The 18,980-nt window shown below is 38.7% G+C and overlaps 2 protein-coding genes across 4 annotated transcripts in view; one reads left to right on the top strand and one right to left on the bottom strand.

Annotated features, from left to right (window-relative positions):
* MRPS27 (mitochondrial ribosomal protein S27) overlaps positions 1-964 on the bottom strand; it is a 42,862-nt gene extending 41,898 nt beyond the window's left edge. The window contains exon 1 of the mRNA XM_036402890.2: positions 795-964. Within this exon, the coding sequence (XP_036258783.1) occupies positions 795-858 (64 nt within the window). The 5' untranslated portion in view covers positions 859-964. The remainder of the gene's footprint in view (positions 1-794) is intronic.
* On the top strand, positions 377-18,519 carry PTCD2 (pentatricopeptide repeat domain 2). Of its 3 annotated transcripts, none has more exons than XM_036402893.2 (10): positions 377-684; positions 3,516-3,608; positions 5,851-5,980; positions 6,755-6,872; positions 8,205-8,283; positions 9,630-9,721; positions 12,455-12,568; positions 13,958-14,032; positions 14,799-14,912; positions 16,279-18,519. In XM_036402893.2, exons 2-10 carry the CDS (start codon positions 3,569-3,571, stop codon positions 16,492-16,494), a joined length of 978 nt encoding a protein of 325 aa, XP_036258786.1. In that variant the 5' UTR covers positions 377-684; positions 3,516-3,568; the 3' UTR covers positions 16,495-18,519. The 3 variants fall into 3 exon arrangements, with proteins under 3 accessions (XP_036258786.1, XP_036258785.1, XP_036258784.1); XM_036402892.2 differs by lacking the exons at positions 377-684; positions 5,851-5,980 and adding exons at positions 913-1,039; positions 6,039-6,093; XM_036402891.2 differs by lacking the exon at positions 377-684 and adding an exon at positions 913-1,039.
* The last annotated feature ends 461 nt before the right edge of the window (positions 18,520-18,980 follow it).

Genomic DNA, 18,980 nt, shown 5'->3' with positions numbered 1-18,980 from the left:
AAAAGGTATTTCTGGTTGGTTGGTGGCGCTTCCTTTAGCAGTCTTTTTCCTTATGTTGATAGAAGAGGCACACAAAAGATTCAGGAGTTTTGGTGTGGTAGGTTTGGGGTCTTTTATTGCCGGTTTTTTCCTTCAGCATAAACAAAAACTCATTCATTCATTCATTCATTTACAGCTAGGGATGACACGAGCAAGCAGGAGGCTTTCCAGGCCTTTTCCGCAGCACAGGCCCAGCGTGTGCCAGGCCCGGAGCCAGGAGGCCCGGCCGGGCCGCGCGTCTGCAGCTACCGGGACGCAGCACGGAGACACGCGTGCTCAGCGAGGGCGGAAAGCGCAGCAGGCACCCACCGCCAGCAACTGTGCCTAGCCTTACTGGGCTCAGTTCTTCTCCAAGGCCAGCTCTTTGGCTTTTCCAAGACACCAGCCTTGGTGGCGCCTCTTTCGCCACCGGTACCAGTTTTCCTGAACACGCACTGCGGCGGGTCTGGCGGCCTGCCGTACAATTCCGCGTGGCTTGCCCTGACCCAAAAAGGCAGGTACTACCATGTCGAGCTATGAAATCGGCTCGGGAAATTACCTATTAAAAAACAAATGGCGAACAGTCTCCTGCACTACCTAATAGCCATTAAACGTCTTCTGAGCTATCTCCAAATCCACACGTGCACACAGACGAAAGAGGGAAAGGTGAGTGAAGTCCCAACGAAGCACCCCGTCCCTGCTCATGCTCCCACCGCAGCCAGCGGCAACCACGGCGGCCAGCGCCGCGCCCCCCGCCCCGCCAGCAGCGCACCGACCTGGGGCCGCGCCGAGGGCGCTCCCGCTGCAGAGCACGGCGCGCCGGAGCACAGGGGCGGCCATGGCGCCGAGGCCGGAGGAGGCGGGCAGCGGAGCGGAGGGGCTGCAAGCGCCCCGCCCCGCGGCCTCGGCCGGGAGATGGCGGCGGTGCTGGCGGGCGGCTCCGGGCGGGCAGCGCGGGAAGTGGCGCGGCGCTCGGCGGGCCGCCCGCCTGCCTCGGGCGGCTGGGGCTGCGCGCCCGCAGGTACCGCGGCTTGTGCGGCGGGGGTGGGTGCCGGGATGCCCGGGCGGGGCGCGGGGCTGCCCGCTGTCTGCGGAGCTCCGGAGTACTGCAGCTCCCGGCAGGCCCGCCCGCCGCTGCCAGCTGTGTGCCTGACGGGAGCTGTAGTTGCTGAGCGGGTGCCCCGCTCGGCGCGGGGTGTTGTGGCGGGGAGCGCCGCGGATTGTGCTGTGGTGGACAGGCCGAGCTGGCGCAGCAGAGGTGCACCCCGGGGAGAGACGGCGTCACAGAATCGGTGCAGCAATCACATAATGGCCTAGCTTGGAAGGGACCTTAAATATCATCCACTGCGAGCACCGTGCCGTGGAGACACCTCCCACTAGACCACATTGCTCAGAGCCCCATCCAGCCTGGCCCTGAGCCTGTCCAGGAATGCTAGATCCACAGCTTCTCTGAGCAAATTATTCCACTGTCTTACCACCCTCTCAGTAAAGAATTTCTTCTTCATCTTTTACCTAAACCTGTTCTCTAATCAAAGCCAATGACTCCAGTAGAAGGCCATTCCCACATGTCTTAGCAGTACATGCCCCTGCTACGTTCTGCTCCTGCTCTCTTGCAGGCCCCACTGAAAGGGTGCAGTAAGGTCACCCCAGAGGTTAGTGTTAGTCAGCATATCCCCTGCTTGCTACTGTCAGGATATGACATTAAAAAACAAACCAAAAAAACCCCAAAAAGCAAGCAAACAAACGAACAGAAAACCAACAAACAAATAAACATGCAGATTCATAAATGTGTATCTTTTCTGGGAGGATGACAGCCTTATGCATACCCTGGCATTCAGAGATAAGGAAAAAGGGGCGCATGGAAAAGAGGTATATGGCAGAGTGCTCCCCAGCCTAGGCCCTCGCAGGGCTCCTGTCCTGCTGTGCCAGCAGAGCTGAAAGTTTCGCTCAGGTTACACCTCTGTTATATCCCCCCGAGACATGGAGACCCCTCTGTCTCGAATGCCCATCCCCTTCAGGGACTGGCCATGTAGAGGGTTGCAGTGTGCCTGAAGCTAAGCAGTTTGGTTGGTTGAGTTCTCTGGGATAGTCTGCACCACCTGCACATGCCAGCTCTCATATCCATCTCCCTCTTTTTTCCTTGGCAATCCCTTTGGTTTTGAAACATTTCTGTAACACTGTAAGTATGTGTCTAAGGAAGCAGTACAATTAATCAAATTGAATTCAAGAAAAATAAAATTCTGCTGCCCTAATCTCTCTATTGACACTGACAACTGATTGTCCATGATATGTGATGCACTAGTCCCACCCCAGGCACCAGCATGATTTCTGCACCAGCTTTGGAGAGGCCCATGACAAGAATGGTCTTTCAGTGTTAGACCAGCAGAGGTCTGTGGGAAGGAAATGGCAGTGTAATACAGGTCAATTTCATGCTGAATAAAATGTATTTGATTACCCATTGGAACTGTTTCAATTAAATTTAATGGATAAATGTGCCATTTAATGGATTTTTTTCTTCAGGTTTTATGAAGCGTGTCATTATCATGCTTCACTTGCTTTGAAAACGAGTGGTTTATTTACATGGCCACTTACGTTTTCCTAGGGATATGCAGAATGAGAATAAACAACCTAACTCAGTTCAATACTTGCTCTTGTGCTTTCGTGGTTAGAATAATTCCTTATAAGCCAAAACCTTAAAATATTAGATTGTAACAGTGTCATTTGTTATTGTGACTCTCTGTTACTAAGCCAGTGGTTTCAAATAAAAATCCTCTGGACACCTGTTTTTGTGACAGCCAAAACTTGTCAAATAGCTTTTGCATGATGCTTGTTTTAAAGCAGCTTGCAATACAGTACAGTTAAAGTCAGCACCCAAAGTTAATTTTGACATTCAATTTTGACAGTCACACTCGGTGACTGTCTTACCTCTGATGTCTGTACAGCAACAGAACATTGCTCGGTCTCCAGAGTGTTACTACAATCCAAATAATACACTTGTTGTTTTTATAAATTAAAAAAAAAATACGTTTTCTGTGACTTCCTACTGCATTTGGAACTTCCAGAATGTTTAATTTTATAGTAGCAAGGACAGCACTTGTGGAGTAAGCAAGTTGTGACACTAGTGAACTGTGGAAAAACAAAGGAAAACAAGACAAATCATTATAAAACTGTAAAGGAGAGAGCAGGAATTTTGTGCAGAAGCTTCTTGTACCTGGCTTAGTGGAGAGGAATGTAGCCTCTAGTTTTTCTTTTGCACATCCAATAACGAGATACTTCTTCATCCTTGTATGCATAAGCTCTGGAAAGCTGTGACGTATTATTTGGGTTATTTTATCAGTGTTGTGAGTAACTGCAATTTTTGCAGTCTGTTTTTTAGTGTCCTATCCCAATGGTCTGGCATCACACAGTTGTCTGTAATTCATACGTGCTAGGTTCTGTACTATTAAATCATACAGTGTAACATAAAACCTGACCTTCCTCTTTTTTTCTTATGGCAGGGAAGCGGTATCTGCTAACAGAAGAAGATATAAAGTTACAACAATTTCAGCAGATGAAGGTGGCAATTAGAAATGAGCTTCATGGCAATAAAGGTATACCATTTATTTCACCACTTTAGCAAGAGTCTTAGGAAACAGGCAGTCATAATAATATCATCAATTGACCTCATTTAAAGCAACAAATTATGTCTTCCTCTTGCAAATATTTTGTACTTAACATTGTTGGAAGATCTGAGTCTTTGTAGAATTAAATGTAGTATTAGTTATGCTGTGTTGAGAAGCTTTCATGTTTGTAGGGTGTTTACGCAAAACCTGAAATGTTTGTGCCCTCACTTTTACACCTTTGTTAGATAGTCTAATAGAAAAAACTATTTGTCTACAAACCTTGCTTCAAGTATAATATCAACACAGAAAGTTAACACACAGCTAAATAGTTACCTTACTATCCAGACAAGGGCTTTCACAGTAATTTTTTTTTAATTTGCTCCCTAAATTTTGTCAGCATCTTTTAATTTTTTTGCCTAACATGAATTCTCAGTTGTACATGTGATTCCAAATGATATATGCTACTCAGAATATGAAAAACAAATTCAGGTTTTCCAAATTAATGTAGGGGCAGGATCAGTGGATTTTTTCTGATCTTGTCATGCTATTTGAAATATATACAAATTCCTTTATTTTAGAAACATAAGTATAAACATGAAGCTGCCCTTATTATTTAAGAAAGCAATGTAAAACTTCTGGTTTCTCATGTGTGGGTGTGCTAGTGATACAAATTGACAACTGTTCCAAAGGTTGTAGTTAATTCTGAGGCAAGAGAGACAAATAATCAAATTTAGTTTTATATAACCCACTCTTCTGGGGCAGAGAGGGAAGTGAAGTCATCCTGATATTTTTTCTATATTAAGTAGAATTTAAATTGTGCAGGTATGAGTCATAATATCGTTATATTTTGCTGGGATAATGATATACTCATGTTGTAATTTATTCATCCTGTACTTGAGAAACATTGAAATTTCTGCTTGGGGTCAATCATTTCTGCTAAAGCAGGTTAGTAGAAGCCAAATATTTCGCTTTATAGATCACAGTTGACCTTCTGGTTTTGTGCAAACTGAATCCTTTGAAAACTAATGAAAACATTGTTCCAAGCGCTTATTTCTCTGTATGTGTGTGTGGTTTCTGTATTGAGTGTTTAATGTTATACTTGAAAGATGAAAAGAACTATGGCTAGTAATAAACTTTATTTAGAAATTTAGGGAAAATTTTATACAGAATATATAATACCTATTATTTATTGTTGTTGTGAGGCAAGTATTAACTACAATTATCTTACAGTAGTTACAATAGTTATACTATTAGCTACAGTAGTTATACAGTTAGCTAGAATAATGTAAATACAGTTCAGATGCCAAATATTTTTGAAATTCCTGCACACCTTTGAACACATCACAGCCATTATATGTGCATTCTTGTACATATGCAAGCCATTGTCTGGCTTCACAGGCTTCAATTCTGCACCTCAGTCTTGTGTGAGGACTTGTATTTATTTGCATGTTGCCACAGAAGTGTATTAAGTCACTGTACACATTGTTCTCTGGGGTGCCTACTTTGCACCTCTTGTGCAGGTTACTAGCTTGGGAACAGCAGCAACCAGCTGCTGTAAAAAAGTTCATTTCCCAGCCCAAGATGCTGGCAGCACCATGAGAGGAATGGAGCTGCTAGGTGGTACATGTGCTTTTAATCTTGTGTATATCTGAGTCAGAGGCTTGAAATTACCAGCTGGACGACTGGTCTTTCTGCTTGCTTTGTCATAGGAAAATGTGCTGCATAGAGAACCCTCTGTTTTGGAGTAGAAAGGTAGCAACTCCAAGTTTATGGCTATTTAAAGAAATAGGTAGATTATATATGAAAGTCTTTGTGTGTTCATCAGCTGTGAAGGAATTTAAATCTTCCGTCTGAACAGTATTGAGTAGAAGTTCTTATGGTCATTTGAATGCTGAGTGGAAATGGTTTTGTTTGCTTGCTTGCCTTTTAGAAAAAGAACATAAAATGTCACAAAACTTTGTTCCTTGTTAAAACTTTTGCATTACCTCATATGCTCCATAGCATATATAGTGAAATTAAGTTCACAGTAAGCATCTCCTTGGTTTTCTAAGTCTGACATGACTTCGTGGGGACATATTGGCATGCTCGTCTGTTAGAAGTTTTATGCCATTTTCTTGGTGAAAAAAACCAAGAGTTCTGCTTCACTGAGTCTCCATGTTTCAGGTACTAAGTATGTAATGCAGGTAATGGAATTGTCTATAGACTGCTGCTGTATGTATTTTATTTTCAGATCAATATTTTAAAAATATTAAAGAAAAACTAAAGAAAGATGGAATCATCCTCAGAAATGAATTAAAAAATTTGCTGCATTTATGTGAGAATTCATCTGATGTAGAACTAGCCAGAAAAATTATTTACAGGTATTTTTAACAATCCAGGTAACTCTCTTTTCTGTTTTTATCTTTTTGCTTTTATTAGATCATTCCAGGCTATGTCTGCAGTTGAGGTCTTGCCCTAATTGCAATATGCATAGGTAATCCCTTAATTTAAGGCTGTATTTTTATTTAAGTACTTTGGACCTTCCAACCCTTTGGAGACTCTCAGGCCAAAGGAGAGTTAAGCTATGGGAGCAAAGTGGTGTCCTACTGTATGGTGAACCAGAGAGAAAAATTATCCCACAGCTGCAAGGCAGAGGTGTTCTGGGACATCCCAGCCAAGACATGCCTGGTTATAAACTGCCCTGCAACCAGTAGTCAGCAGCAGAAGGTTTTGTGAATGGAAATTTTCCTAGTAAGTATGATATAGGGACTTAAAGAAAAAAGTGAAATGCTTTATCTTTAAGGTTTAGCAGTTACTGCTGCTAAAATAAACTGCTGCCACTTCCTTAGCAGTTGTTCCATGAACAGAAGGTAAAGTAGCTCAGAATTTTCAAGGCAGAGACCCATTCTATTATTTATTCAATGAAGGTTACTTTATTGGTAATAAAAGGGATTATTTATTACCAGTTAATTTATTTGTTTGATCAAAACAATAATTTTCCTTGAAATTGATGTCCTGTTATCGATATATCTTTGGCTGCAGCTAGGAAAGTATGCCTCAGTCATTGCACCTACAGATCTTGCTGTCTATTTAAAGCTGTTCTCCTTTGGCAAATTCCATGCCCTGTGTGATTAATTTTTTAATCTTTCCAATAGGTACCATGAACAGAATAGAATCACAGCCTTACATAATTTTAAATTTGGGCCACTCTTTATGAGACTGTGTTATGAGCTAGACCTTGAAAGACCTGCAGTAGAACTTATCAAAGATCAGGTAATCCCCCTGTATATATATTAAACATATTGTTGATCTTATTATTAGTCAGACATGAGTAATGGTATGCTACACATGAGCCTTGCATGAGCTGATAGACTTGAACATGTGTTGCAGTAACAGATATATTTGACATTAATTTAGGTGTGCAGATTACATGTTTTTTTATGTTAGCATAGTAATTAAATGTTAGTTTGATTGGTAACTTTATTTCTGTATAACTGTATCATTTGAATAAAATTTAAATAAAAAGTATTGATGAAAGAATAATTACTTAAAGGAATACAGCTGATGCACGTTTTCCTGCATCTTGTGTTGCATTAAATCATTCTTGGAAATGAGCACTTGTAAGTTTTTCTGTGGTAGTCCTCTGAAATTCCTTGGATTACTTGCACCAACGGGTTCATCTTGTTGCTCTGTACTTCAGTTTCTCTCTGAACACTGTAGAGGTGGTATGATACTCATCAGCTCAGAAATTTGGCTATTTTAGTGCTGAAGAAAGTGAAGGACTTGTTTCTGAGCATTTCTAAAATTCTGTGTGCACTATTATGCAAGATAATAATCAGGTCCAGTGTGTGCAATAATGTTGTGACTTCAAAAATCTCTGGCAGCCAATGAAAATCTCACTGATACTAATTCATTAAGGCATGAGATATGTCTAGCCAGAAACTGGAGAAGTCTTGCTACTAGTCTTAAGTTAGGCATGTATAAGAAAGTGTATATGTAGTTTCTATTATGGTTTGAGGTTTTTTTAATTGAGATCTAGATCATTAAGATGGGAACTGCTGTACTTATAGTAAGTGGTGCATAGAGGTTGAGTACCACTTCTCCAGATTCTACTACAGAAACTCAATACCTCTGATATATTTTATTTGTCTATTCCCAACATGCACTGTTGGGAATAAAATTTAATTCCTTTCTCTTCTAATACTGTTACCATCATCACTTATGCTCTTGTGCTGATCATTTGATATTGTGATTAGCAAAGATTCATTCCATTTCATGGTGGTGGTACTTCACTCCAAAATATACTGTTCATAAGCTGCAAACTGTCAGTGATTTCTGCTTCCATTGACTAAGAGGTCATTTAAAAAAATAGAATAGTGGGACTCTCAGGGAATTTTCTGTTTAATTTTAGTGACCTTTTGACCATAATGAGTCACTGGTATTTTAGACATCATTTGACAGAGAGACAGACAGGCAAGGAACCCAGAGAGTTAAATGCTGAACTTGTAAAATCAGACTTATTCCAGTAGGAAGACCTGTTAAATGCTGTGCACAGTAAGACTTCACTGTCCTGATTTTTTTATGCTTGCTCTATTTCCTCTCCAGAATTTGCATGGTTTTTTCTCAGACAGTACATCATTCCATATTTTGATGACTATGTTGTTTAAAAAGGGCCATTTTGAAAGTAAGTACTGTATTTGGTAAGGAAAATTAATTTTGGGGAGGATGCTTCTCACTGTAAGTGGTGCATGTGTGTGTATATATATATACACATATATATATTGGCTGATTGGCTATGGTTTTAGATGGCCGAACATTGTGCAAATAACTGTAGATGTGAATGTGTTGCATTGTAGTGTGTAATAAAAATGGAAGAGCCTATTTGTTTCATATTCCCCACAGAATTCTTGCCATTCAAGTTCCACAGAACTGTTGTTATCCAAGAGAGCTTTTTCCCCCCAAACATCTTCACTGAACTCTTACTTTTCTTTGCTTCGTTATTTCCCATAGCATTTTTTCTTCTCTGTTGAAAACCTGGTTTATGTGTGCTTTGGAATGTTAATTTCCTCAACGATTTTTTTCTCCATTCTGCATTTGTGTCAGAGCAAGGAAGAGTACTTTTTCACTTGTGTCCTCTCTCAGAGTGGCTCCTGCAGTGTAGAAATCCAATGCTTCAAATCAGTTTGGCCCTATATGAAGACAAGGAGAAATCGTCTGACCTAACTTAAAAGACTTCCCATGAGAAAACCTTAAAGCTTTTCAAGCAAATCCCTTTATTTGATATTTGTTGAACACATAACAGCTGGTCTCTTAACATTTGGCAAATTTGAGTCCAGCAGTTGTCCTAAAAGTTGCAACTTGGCCACTGCAAAAGAAACCTAGATCAGCACCTAAACACCGAACCAGAGGACACAGTCTTAAGTTGCATCAAGGGAAATACAGGTTGGAGATTAGGAAAAAGGTTTTTACAGAATGGGTGGTAAAGTATTGGAATGGTTTGCCAGGGGAGGTGGTGGAGTCACCGTACTTGGGTGGGTTTCAAAAAGGATTGGATGTGGCGCTTGGTGCCATGGTCTAGTTGAGGTCTTAGGGCTGGGTTGGACTCGATGATCTTGAAAGTCTCTTCCAACGTAGTGATTCTGTGATTCAGCATTGTGAAATGGATCATGTGAGTTAATGAGGAGATGCTATGTAGTTTGCCTACAGTGGTGAAAGCTTTCTGGGCAGTTAGGAACAATGAGGGTGGCTTTTTCAAGTGTACAGAATTTCATTTTAGATTTTCATATAAAAATAATGGAGGCATAAGGCCATGTGCTGGTGTAAACTGAAAACCTCCTTGCTAAATTGAAAGAGATCCAAGTGACTGTGCATTAAACTTTTTGAATTTTTTAAAGAAAAAATTTCAGTTTGCATTCATATTTTCAAATAAACTTATTGAACTCTTACCTTATTGATTTGTTTCTTCTTTTCAGTTATGAGAGGTACAGCCTTAAATATATGAAGGGAGTAACACTAATATATTTTTGATAGGTGCTTTGGAAGTTCTGGTCGAAATGAAAAAACAAGGTATACCTTTCAACAAAGAAACCTATCTACTTGCAGTTGCAATATGCTATAAACTGGTAAGTATTATGAATGAAGAAGTGTTTAAAATGCCTTCTCTGTCTCTTCCTTTAGATTTTAAATTTTGGATGTTTTTGGGTTTCCATAATTTCCCTGTCATGATTTTGTATCTAGTGCAAGTATTTTAAACTTATATATGTAAGTCCTAAGGTGCTTCATCGTACATGATATGGTGTAAATACATCGTTTCCCATACAAACTAATGTGACAAAGAAAATCTCTAAAAAGTTGCATGGACATGAGCATTAAGAAACAAATTTAGTACAGCCTTTGATTACCTTAGAGTATTCTTTCCCTGTGATGTTTGCATCTCTTCAGACAGGATGCTGTGCTTCAGCCTCAGTATTGGTTTTATAGTCTCGTTTCCTTAAGGCATATACATGATGTGTTCTATTTGCCAGACATCCCCCATCCATTTCTCCCCTCGCCCTACAAGCAGTCTTGTAATTTCGTTTCTGTAATTGTACACAAATTTGGCAAGGAATAGAATTGTAATCTGTTCCCTACACGTCTGATGAAAAGGGACAGCTGAATGGAGGAAAGAAGCATAAATTAATGCCTTTAGGTAAACAGACAGCCCCTTGAGCTTACCTGTATGTTTAGCTCAAAGAGAAAGAGCATGAGCATGGTAAGAAACTAGAATACTTCAGCTATATGAGTATTTTCTTGGAACTTTTTCCCTTTCATAGCAAAGTGAGATCCCAGAACGTTTTTATTTTGATCTTCCTCTCCAGATTTGAGTCAGTTCTGCAGTACCCTTTTCCAGACCCCTCTCTGGGTCAGGAAAATTTTAATATGAAATTTTAATATGAATCTTCCCCAACCTTATTTGGAAACTCTTCTTCCATTTCCTCATCTTTTATAAAGACACTCGCTGGGGAAAAAATAATACCACTAGACTAAACTTCCTCAGGTTTCTCAGTTAACCATACAAGGAAACTGAGTGCAAATGTGATAACAAGGACATAGCCTAAAAAGGTACCTCAGCAGCAGTTAATGTGATTTTTCTGAAATTCTCGGTTCCAATGAATTTAAGCTGCCTTTAGGTCTGTTGTAGCTTCTTTCCTAAAATGTTTGCACATTTTTTTAGCATGGCCTGCAGTTAGAATGCTGGGATCCAAGGTATGTGCTACAGGAATAGGTTCCCAAGGCTTCTTTGTCTTCTACTTCTGGCCGTACATATATTTTCAACAGAGAATCTGGCCCATTATTACTATTGATGAAAAGAGAGGGGGGAGATGATTCTACTCTGTCACCTGATTGGGTTGAATAGTTACAATAAATTTGTGGGGCTTTTCACTAAGATAAGATACTATCAATAGGGAAGTAAGCTGTAGTAACCCTTTATGCACTAAATAGGATTAGGTGGAGCTCTTTAAAAGCTTAATCTATTGACTCATCTCTTATGAGGAGGAGGAGGAAGAGGAGAAAGGTAAAGCTCAAACTTACTTTTTCTCATGACACAAGATAAGACATGTCAGAAAAAAATGTTGAAATTGTCTTCAAGATGTAGTACTCAAATAATATAAATAACAGTATTGGTATCATTAAAAATGTTGCTGGATTTTTACCATTCTTGGTTTCTTTTGAATAACCTTGCCAGAGACCAGTACAGAAAAATGTACAAGGTTTAAACTCAGATTATTTCCAGTGGATAAACAGAGGAATTAATGTTTAATCTTTGCACAAAGGTATTTTTGAGGTCAATGCTGAAACACTTCTGGGATGGTTTAAGTCTCTGTAAGGCACTGCGATATTCTGAGGTAACATCAGGAAAGAGCTGTAGGCCTTTTGATGATAACAAAGTATTTATGTAATAATAATCAATCTTCTGATCAAAATGTTTCTAAATTTTCAAGGAAAATATTTTGAACCATATTTTGCAGGAAGACACTATGAATACTAGGAACAGAAATCAACACCAAATCTGAGGACTCTTATCCATATTGGTGGTACCAATTGTTACCAAACATTCCTGCTGCCAGCTTTTAGGTTTGACAGATACTATTTTGTTTGGGGTCCAGTCAGTTCCACTTGTGATTTCCACTCTCCATTAGTTTGGAGAGTCAATAGTTTGAGAGGTAGCACACAGCTTAACTCATTGCCATTTAGTATTGCCTGTTGAAAATTCCCTGCAATAATGGAAACCTTCTGTGTTGGAAAAAGGCAGATGTCTAAACTGTAATATTACATTATATACTTTCAAAGCATTTTTCAAGAATTAATCCTTAAGAGAGGCTAAAAATGGCTAAATGTTCAAATTCATTAGAATTCTTTAGTGGAATGGTACTTAACAGTTCAAGCTTAAAAAATGTTGTTTTTGAGTAAGTATCTAATGTAGCTTTTATAATTAAGTAACAACAAAAATTAATATTCCTTCCTGATTTAGAAATTATTTGAAGGTGAAAATGAAAATATCTGTTTGTTTAGGTTTGTCCTGCTGTTTCATCTGTTGCAGAAGCCCAAGTAGTTAGGGCAAGGTGTAGTTGTTAAAATAACAGAAGTTACTTTTACCCTCCCGTGACCTCTGTCACTTTGAATATCATATTTTTATGTTGTGTTTCTCAAAAAGAGCTGCACAGAATCTGCTTGGTTGGGTTCAGATACATACTGCCTTTGTGATTGTACAGTATGTTGACTTCTGAATACTTTTTGAATGTGATGGTAGGTGCTTATAGTCCTTTCAGGTAACTATAAAAACAAGCACAACTTCCTGTGATATTTCTATGCAGGGCAGCCCAGAGTCTTCCAAAATCTCTGCGAGACTGCTTGAAGAAGCACAGCTAAAAGGTGACACGTTACCACTGCGAGCATACTGCTTTGCAATGGCAGCTGCTCTCAAGCAGGTATGGTCTCTTTGTTTTCAGTTGTGCCTGGGTCTCTGTAGAGAGATACTCTCTAGTTTTGTTGTAGACAGGTAGTGAAAGGAAGCTAACATGGAGAAAGCATAACTGTGTAATAGCTTCAAGTATTGGAACTTTTAGTCTCCTGAAATAGTAGGATTATACAAATTGAATATGGAAGTTTCTAAATGCAAACATATGTCTTGAGTATAATGCACACATATTTTGTGATAATACTATCTAGAACATCAAAAATTTATAGAGTTAGGCCAACAGGTTAGGTGTCACCATGGATCTAGTCCTGCAGATACTGCTACTTAGTGGTAATTTCCATTAAATAGAATTAAGATGATAATTTAATCATCATCTCTTTTAAATGTTTGTCTTTGGGAGGCAGACTCAAAGGCTTTGATATGTATTTCACTACTGCCAGGGAGGTGGAATTTCTCCACAATATGTTTCTACCTGGGGAAGTTTTGCTTTATCTCATATGCCTAAGTACAGGTATGAAGAGGCTCTGACACTGCACAGGGTGAAAAGTGCAGCAGAAGAATAACTATTAGGAAATTCTAAAGTTTGGAATAAAGTTTGGATTTCCTCTGCCATTAATTTGTGTATGCAGGTTGGGTATGTCATTAACCTTCTCTGTTTCATGTTAAAATAGAGGTCAGAGACACTGGAAATGCTATAAATTTGTTCTTACAAATTTGGATGAATGGAGTAGAATTGTTAAAAGTTTCTGTGCACTCTGTGGTCTTTTTTGCTCTGTCTGTGTGAATGGAGACACTGAAAAACAGCATCATTGAAATAAATTTATTCATGTGTACAATGGCATGATAATATTCTTGTTTTGCAAATGGAATAATGCTCCATGTTACATTTAATTGTTATTTAAGCTGAATGAATTTTGACAGCACTCTTTGCTGTAAGAAAGATGTTTCTTGATCCCAAGTAACATTGCTTGGTCTAGTAAATGTCAGTGTAACATTTAATGTCTATTCAAATCAGTTGATGACATAGATACAGTATTGTAAATATGTATGTCCAAAAGGTTAGAAGGGCTGCGCAGGGTAAATACACAGACTAACATATGCTGGACTTCATTACTCAGACATGTGTGGAATGGAGCTTGTGTGTAAACCTTCCATCCTTTAGGTGATCTCATGCTCAGTGGTGGTTACATGTGACAGACACACACAGTACTAAAGAGCCAGATGACATGGGAACTCCAGCATGGGGTGTTTTGCGGGCTGGGTGCTGTTTGGTGTCTATGGGTCTTGGTAAAGGGGTTCTACATGTGAATTATTGAAGAATTGTTAAGGACTGTTGTTTTTCTGTCATTGTGCAAGTTTCTGACACATGTGTGACTATATTATTTATGATTCCTTCCAGAACGATGTAACACAAGCCAAATTTTACTGTTCCCAGATAATGAGAACAGAGAACAAACTATACAATAATCTTAAAGTAAGTATGCTTGCCTTGTATTAAATTTTTGCAGAGTATGCTACACTGGCCAATAAACTCCCAAGTTCAAAGTAATGGAAGACCAGCCTCTTACTAGCACAGGCACGTGTTGGTAGTGTTGCTGAGCTTGTTTTTGAGCCAACAGACAGTTTCTGTCAGTTGGATGACTTACATTTTGAACTGTTAACAATCTCCACCCACTTTTTAAAATCACTTCCTGCCATAGGTGGGAATGTAAAGTAGTCCAATCCTACATGTGTGAGCATAGACCCATGAGCAACTTCTAGCTAAGATTTTTGCTTTCTAGCTTCAAAAGATTTTAAAAACCCAGCTCTAAGTAAATGCTCTGCCCACTTTAGGCCTCCTTCAGCCCTGCACACCATATCCACATGTGTACATACAACAATTTTTTTCTTTAGTTGTGCAGTCTACAGTCTGAGAGAAAGTCTGCATGTGCATGTATAAGTGACCTCTAAACTATGGTAAAAACCGCTTTATTCAAGAGCAGGTAGTGCAGCTCCATGAGAGGAGCTCTGCCTCAAGCCTCACCCTTCCTTTCCAGGTCCCACCTGGTAAAAAACCCCAAACATTTGAAGAAATTGATCATTCCATCTCTTTCTTTGCAACGGATGGATTTTTCTCAGTGCACTGTCTGGAAATGAATTTTACCCAGCTTTGCTTCATGTCTTCCTCAAACACTTCTGTAAAAATTTGCATTCTTATGATATGTACTATTTGTGTGGTTTGTTTTTATTTTATTTTTAAGGTCCTTGTCCAGCTCAGATCTGGTTTGCTAAAAGAAGTAATAAATACATTAGAGGCAGCAGTGGAAGTAGATACTCCTCCCTTTGTGAAAAGAACTGAGTTTTCTGAGCAGGTGGTAAGTATACAGTGATGAGAGAAGGTTCATGGTACTGAGCTGAGCTATGACAGTGGTGGCTCACCTACAGGACTTAGGTGCCTGAGTTCACCCTGCTCTAGTTGTTTGGGTTCTGGCGCATGCCGAGGCCAAAGCAGCTGGCTGGCTTCCTCTGCTCTTGATCAAAACACTTAGCTGTTAGCTTCATTTTTTATTTTGGATCTTCCTTTTAGAAGCTCATGTTTCATCTGAATGTAGGTGACCCTTTCCCTGGTGGCGTTAAATTATTTAATCCCTTGCTTCCTATGCTATTTTCATTTCATATGAAATGAGAATAAAACTTCTGGTAACAGTGATATTGTTAGGTTGGTGATATATATGAAAGACCTATAATGCTATACAGGGAAGTGTGATAAGGGAAATAGTAGCTTTGCTATTTAACTATATGTTACTGTGAAAACTGATTTTTACAGCCTTGAACAATAAGAAGGCTTTCGGCAGAACACATATGAAGCCCTTCTCAGTTTGTCAGCATTTCTGCTGCTTTTCCTGAAGCTTTTTTAGTATTTAATTTTCGATATGCCTATAAAGCAAGACATTTTAAGACTGTGTTAATAATTAAATACTTAGTCTTTCACTGCTGCATATGAAAAAAATTAATATGCAAAATAATAAATATTAGGAGAAGGAGAGGGCCAACCTTTCAAAATATAGCTGATATATATTAACTGCTGTGTTGAAAAGAAATTCTTTAAGCAGCATTTTGTTTTGTAAAGTCATTGCAATAAACATTGCATGTGTTAGTGTTGTATTTTGACTTTGTTTGGGAAATATTTAGCTGCCAAAAGAAGACTAAGCATTAGTCCTAGCTGCCCCTTTCTACAAGAGTTTATTGATAATATTTTTTAAGGGATTTACCTTACATTTGAGCTCATACTCTTGTGTATGGCAAACAGAACTTCTCGGTATTCTATAGTCTGAATTTTATGGATTTGTACTGTAGTGTGCATTTACAAAGATACATCATGATAATTAAAATTGTGCTGATCTGGAAAGTAGATTCCAGGAAGCAATTATGTTTCCTGGATTTAAATATAAAATAATCGTGTTTGTCTGCACTAAGATTGAAAATAGGATTGTACAACTCTGAGGAAGTTTTAAATCTAATAAACTCTCTTTAATAGATAACCAGTGCCTTTCTACCATTTTGTTGTGATGCATAGTGTACTTTTTATAAAATCATCATATTATGAGTCATTGCCTTAGCCACCTATCTTACACTGTGTGCTTTTTGGTTTTTTACTATGAGTTATTGCCTTTCTTCAGTGTGGTGGTAGAATAAGAGCTCCACTTGCTGAACTGTAATATGTCATTTTCTCTTCCTTAGCTGGCTACAGTCAGGGAAAAGATGGAAGAGAGCCCTGACCTTTCTGTCAAATTAGGAAATATTTATACGAAACTACAAGCTTCAGGACAGATAACCATGTGCACACTGGAGGACATGCTTTTCCAGATTCCTAGTCCAAAGAAGACCACTGCAAAGGTTTTAAATCAGAAACAATTGGGCTGTCAGGGTACTAATCCACTTTGGTCAAATCTGTAGTTGGGATAGCTCAGTATTTGATGCCAAACTGAACTGCTGATAGTATCTCTTATAATCCAGTTTCAAATAAAATGTCTTTTCCCTTTTTACACAGTGAGAGTTTTAAGTTGTTTGTATAAAATTTCATTTTAAATACTGATCATGTAGCTTCCATGTTTCAATTTTGATCCTAAAAACAAGCTGCAACAGTGGGTATTTGTGTGTTGTTCAGAAATGGGAGTGATAGAAAGATTTGACTTTTTCCTTAGGCTTTTGTATCAGAATTTTCCTATGATAAATATTTTGGAAGTGAATGGATGCAAGTGAGCAAAGCAAGCAAAGTGTTATGAGTATCTGACCTGGCTTCTGTGGTTCATGAGAAGAAAATTTGGTCTTCATCAGGTTAAATGTTCTGACTGAAAGGATAGAGGCAGGCAAGAGTCCAGAGCATGGAAGTGCTTGAACTGTTAACTCAGATCTGTCAATCTCAAGAGAATCAGGGGGAAGCATGCATCTTTTGTTCACTTTAATATCTTTTTCTTCTAAAGAAATATATTAGCATTTTTTTTCCTATCAACTGGGATCATGGAAATGCCATGGGAATTAGCGTGGTAACCAAGGGGTTGTTTTCTCACTTGAAGGAGATTCCTGATCAAAAGTCACTCTCAGAGTGAGTGACTGCACAAATTGCTTTCTTCTCATTTTCTGGTATTAAGAATCCTAGGATAAGCCAATTTTGATGCAAATTTCCAACTAAGTCATAAAAAGTTTTTTAGAGCAATTATGATGACATTTTTAGCTATAATTACACCATCTGCATACTTTACCCTATTTTTGGATTGAAAAAAAAGTACAAAGAAGCCTTTCTTTGTCCAGCTTTAATGAATCTAGATCAAATGTGCTGGACTCTAGCATTAAAAAGCTGTTTGTGTCTGTGAGTGCTGTGTACCCAAGAATCTGAACTCACTCACCATCCAGAATAGAAGGAATTGGAAACAGATATGCCTTGGCTAACATTCATGTGCCTTTGCATGTGAAGTGATGAACACATTGATAAAAGAACTTGGCAGCCTTGTGAACTGACAGCTAGGTGGAACTCAGCTTGATACTTGCCAACTTGGGCTGCATTTTCTCTCCTCTAGCTTCTGTTTATTTATTTTGTCTCTGCCCCACTCAAGCAAAAGTCACGGCTCAAGAGTATATTTTCTGTGAATGAATATCTGCATCTGTATCACTGAAGGCATTGAGACACCGAAGAAACAAGAACCCATCCGTGCTTCAAAACAATGTGGCTTCAGGCAGTGGGATGTTGCCTTCTGAAGCTCTAGCTCTGTAACTTATTTCTTTTGTCACAGTGTGTCTTGTTAATATTTAAAATGTACAAAAACTGTTACAAAGTAGATGGAATTTCATGCAAGTGGAGAATAATATGAAGTGTGTATCACACTTCTGTGCATCGTGTGTACCCTTTTTATGATCGGTGGCATAAAGTACTACATACATTAATCTAAAAACACAGCTATTACTTTTTCTGTAATATTGTGTAGTATGTAATTCGACATGTAGTTTCCTTTCATTGAAAATTCCTTCAACAGATGTAACCCTTGAGAAGTTCTCAATCTTTTCTCCACAAATAAATTTGATATGATATTTGTAAAGGCTGCTTGCAGTGTAGCAAGGATTAGTGGTAAAAAAAATTAATTACTCTTCAGTTTACTCTGTTTGTATGGACAGGAAAACTGTCTGGTGTCATCCAGTACAATTGGGACAGCTGTTCGGTGTTGAAAGTGTATAAATGTCACATTTTTAAAGGCCATCAAAGACAGTTTGACCCATTTAGCTCTGCATAGCAAATAAATAAGGTCAGTTCAGTTTAATTTCCTAACTTGGCACTTTAAAACTTGTATTAATTGCAAGAAGTTGTAATGTCCTAATACTGTACATGTGTGCTTGTTAATTCTAATCAGAATTGTTTAGCTTCCTAACTAAGGCTATATCCTACCTGCAACTGAAGTAATCATAACTTCTATTAAAATTGTAAAAATATTTCATGTTTTCCATTTTTTTTTTCTCTTGACTACTTTTTTTCTTGAGGTTCTTGTTTTCTTGGGGTTTATTTGTAAGTTGATTTTTTCTTTAGAGAAATAACATCTTTGTCTTGAAAAAAAAGGAGATGCACTTAGCTAGCAGTACTTCAGAAGAAAAGGAAAGCAGGGACTTAAGATTAAAGGATAGGTTCAAAGAAACACACACAAAATTCAGACAATTAAAATTAGAATATTGACTGTTGCTCTAGAAGTGTTGTAGAAGACTGTTAACATTTTCCCTTAGGGAAAAAAAAAGCTGGGAGGCATAAGGTAGTTCTAATATTTATGCAGCTGATTTCCAGCTAAATCTAATTTGTGTCATACAAGTACCAGAGTCTGTTATCTGGGTAATCTTGGATTTGGGTGATTATTTATGGATTCATCTTTAGGTGCATCAAGATTCACTCTGACTTTTGTGTT

Source organism: Molothrus ater, chromosome Z (genome assembly GCF_012460135.2).
Source record: "Molothrus ater isolate BHLD 08-10-18 breed brown headed cowbird chromosome Z, BPBGC_Mater_1.1, whole genome shotgun sequence".
In the NCBI taxonomy this organism is placed as follows: Eukaryota; Metazoa; Chordata; class Aves; order Passeriformes; family Icteridae; genus Molothrus; species Molothrus ater.
The sequence above is the reverse complement of the archived record's forward strand: the minus strand, read 5'-3'. Positions and strand labels throughout refer to the sequence as shown.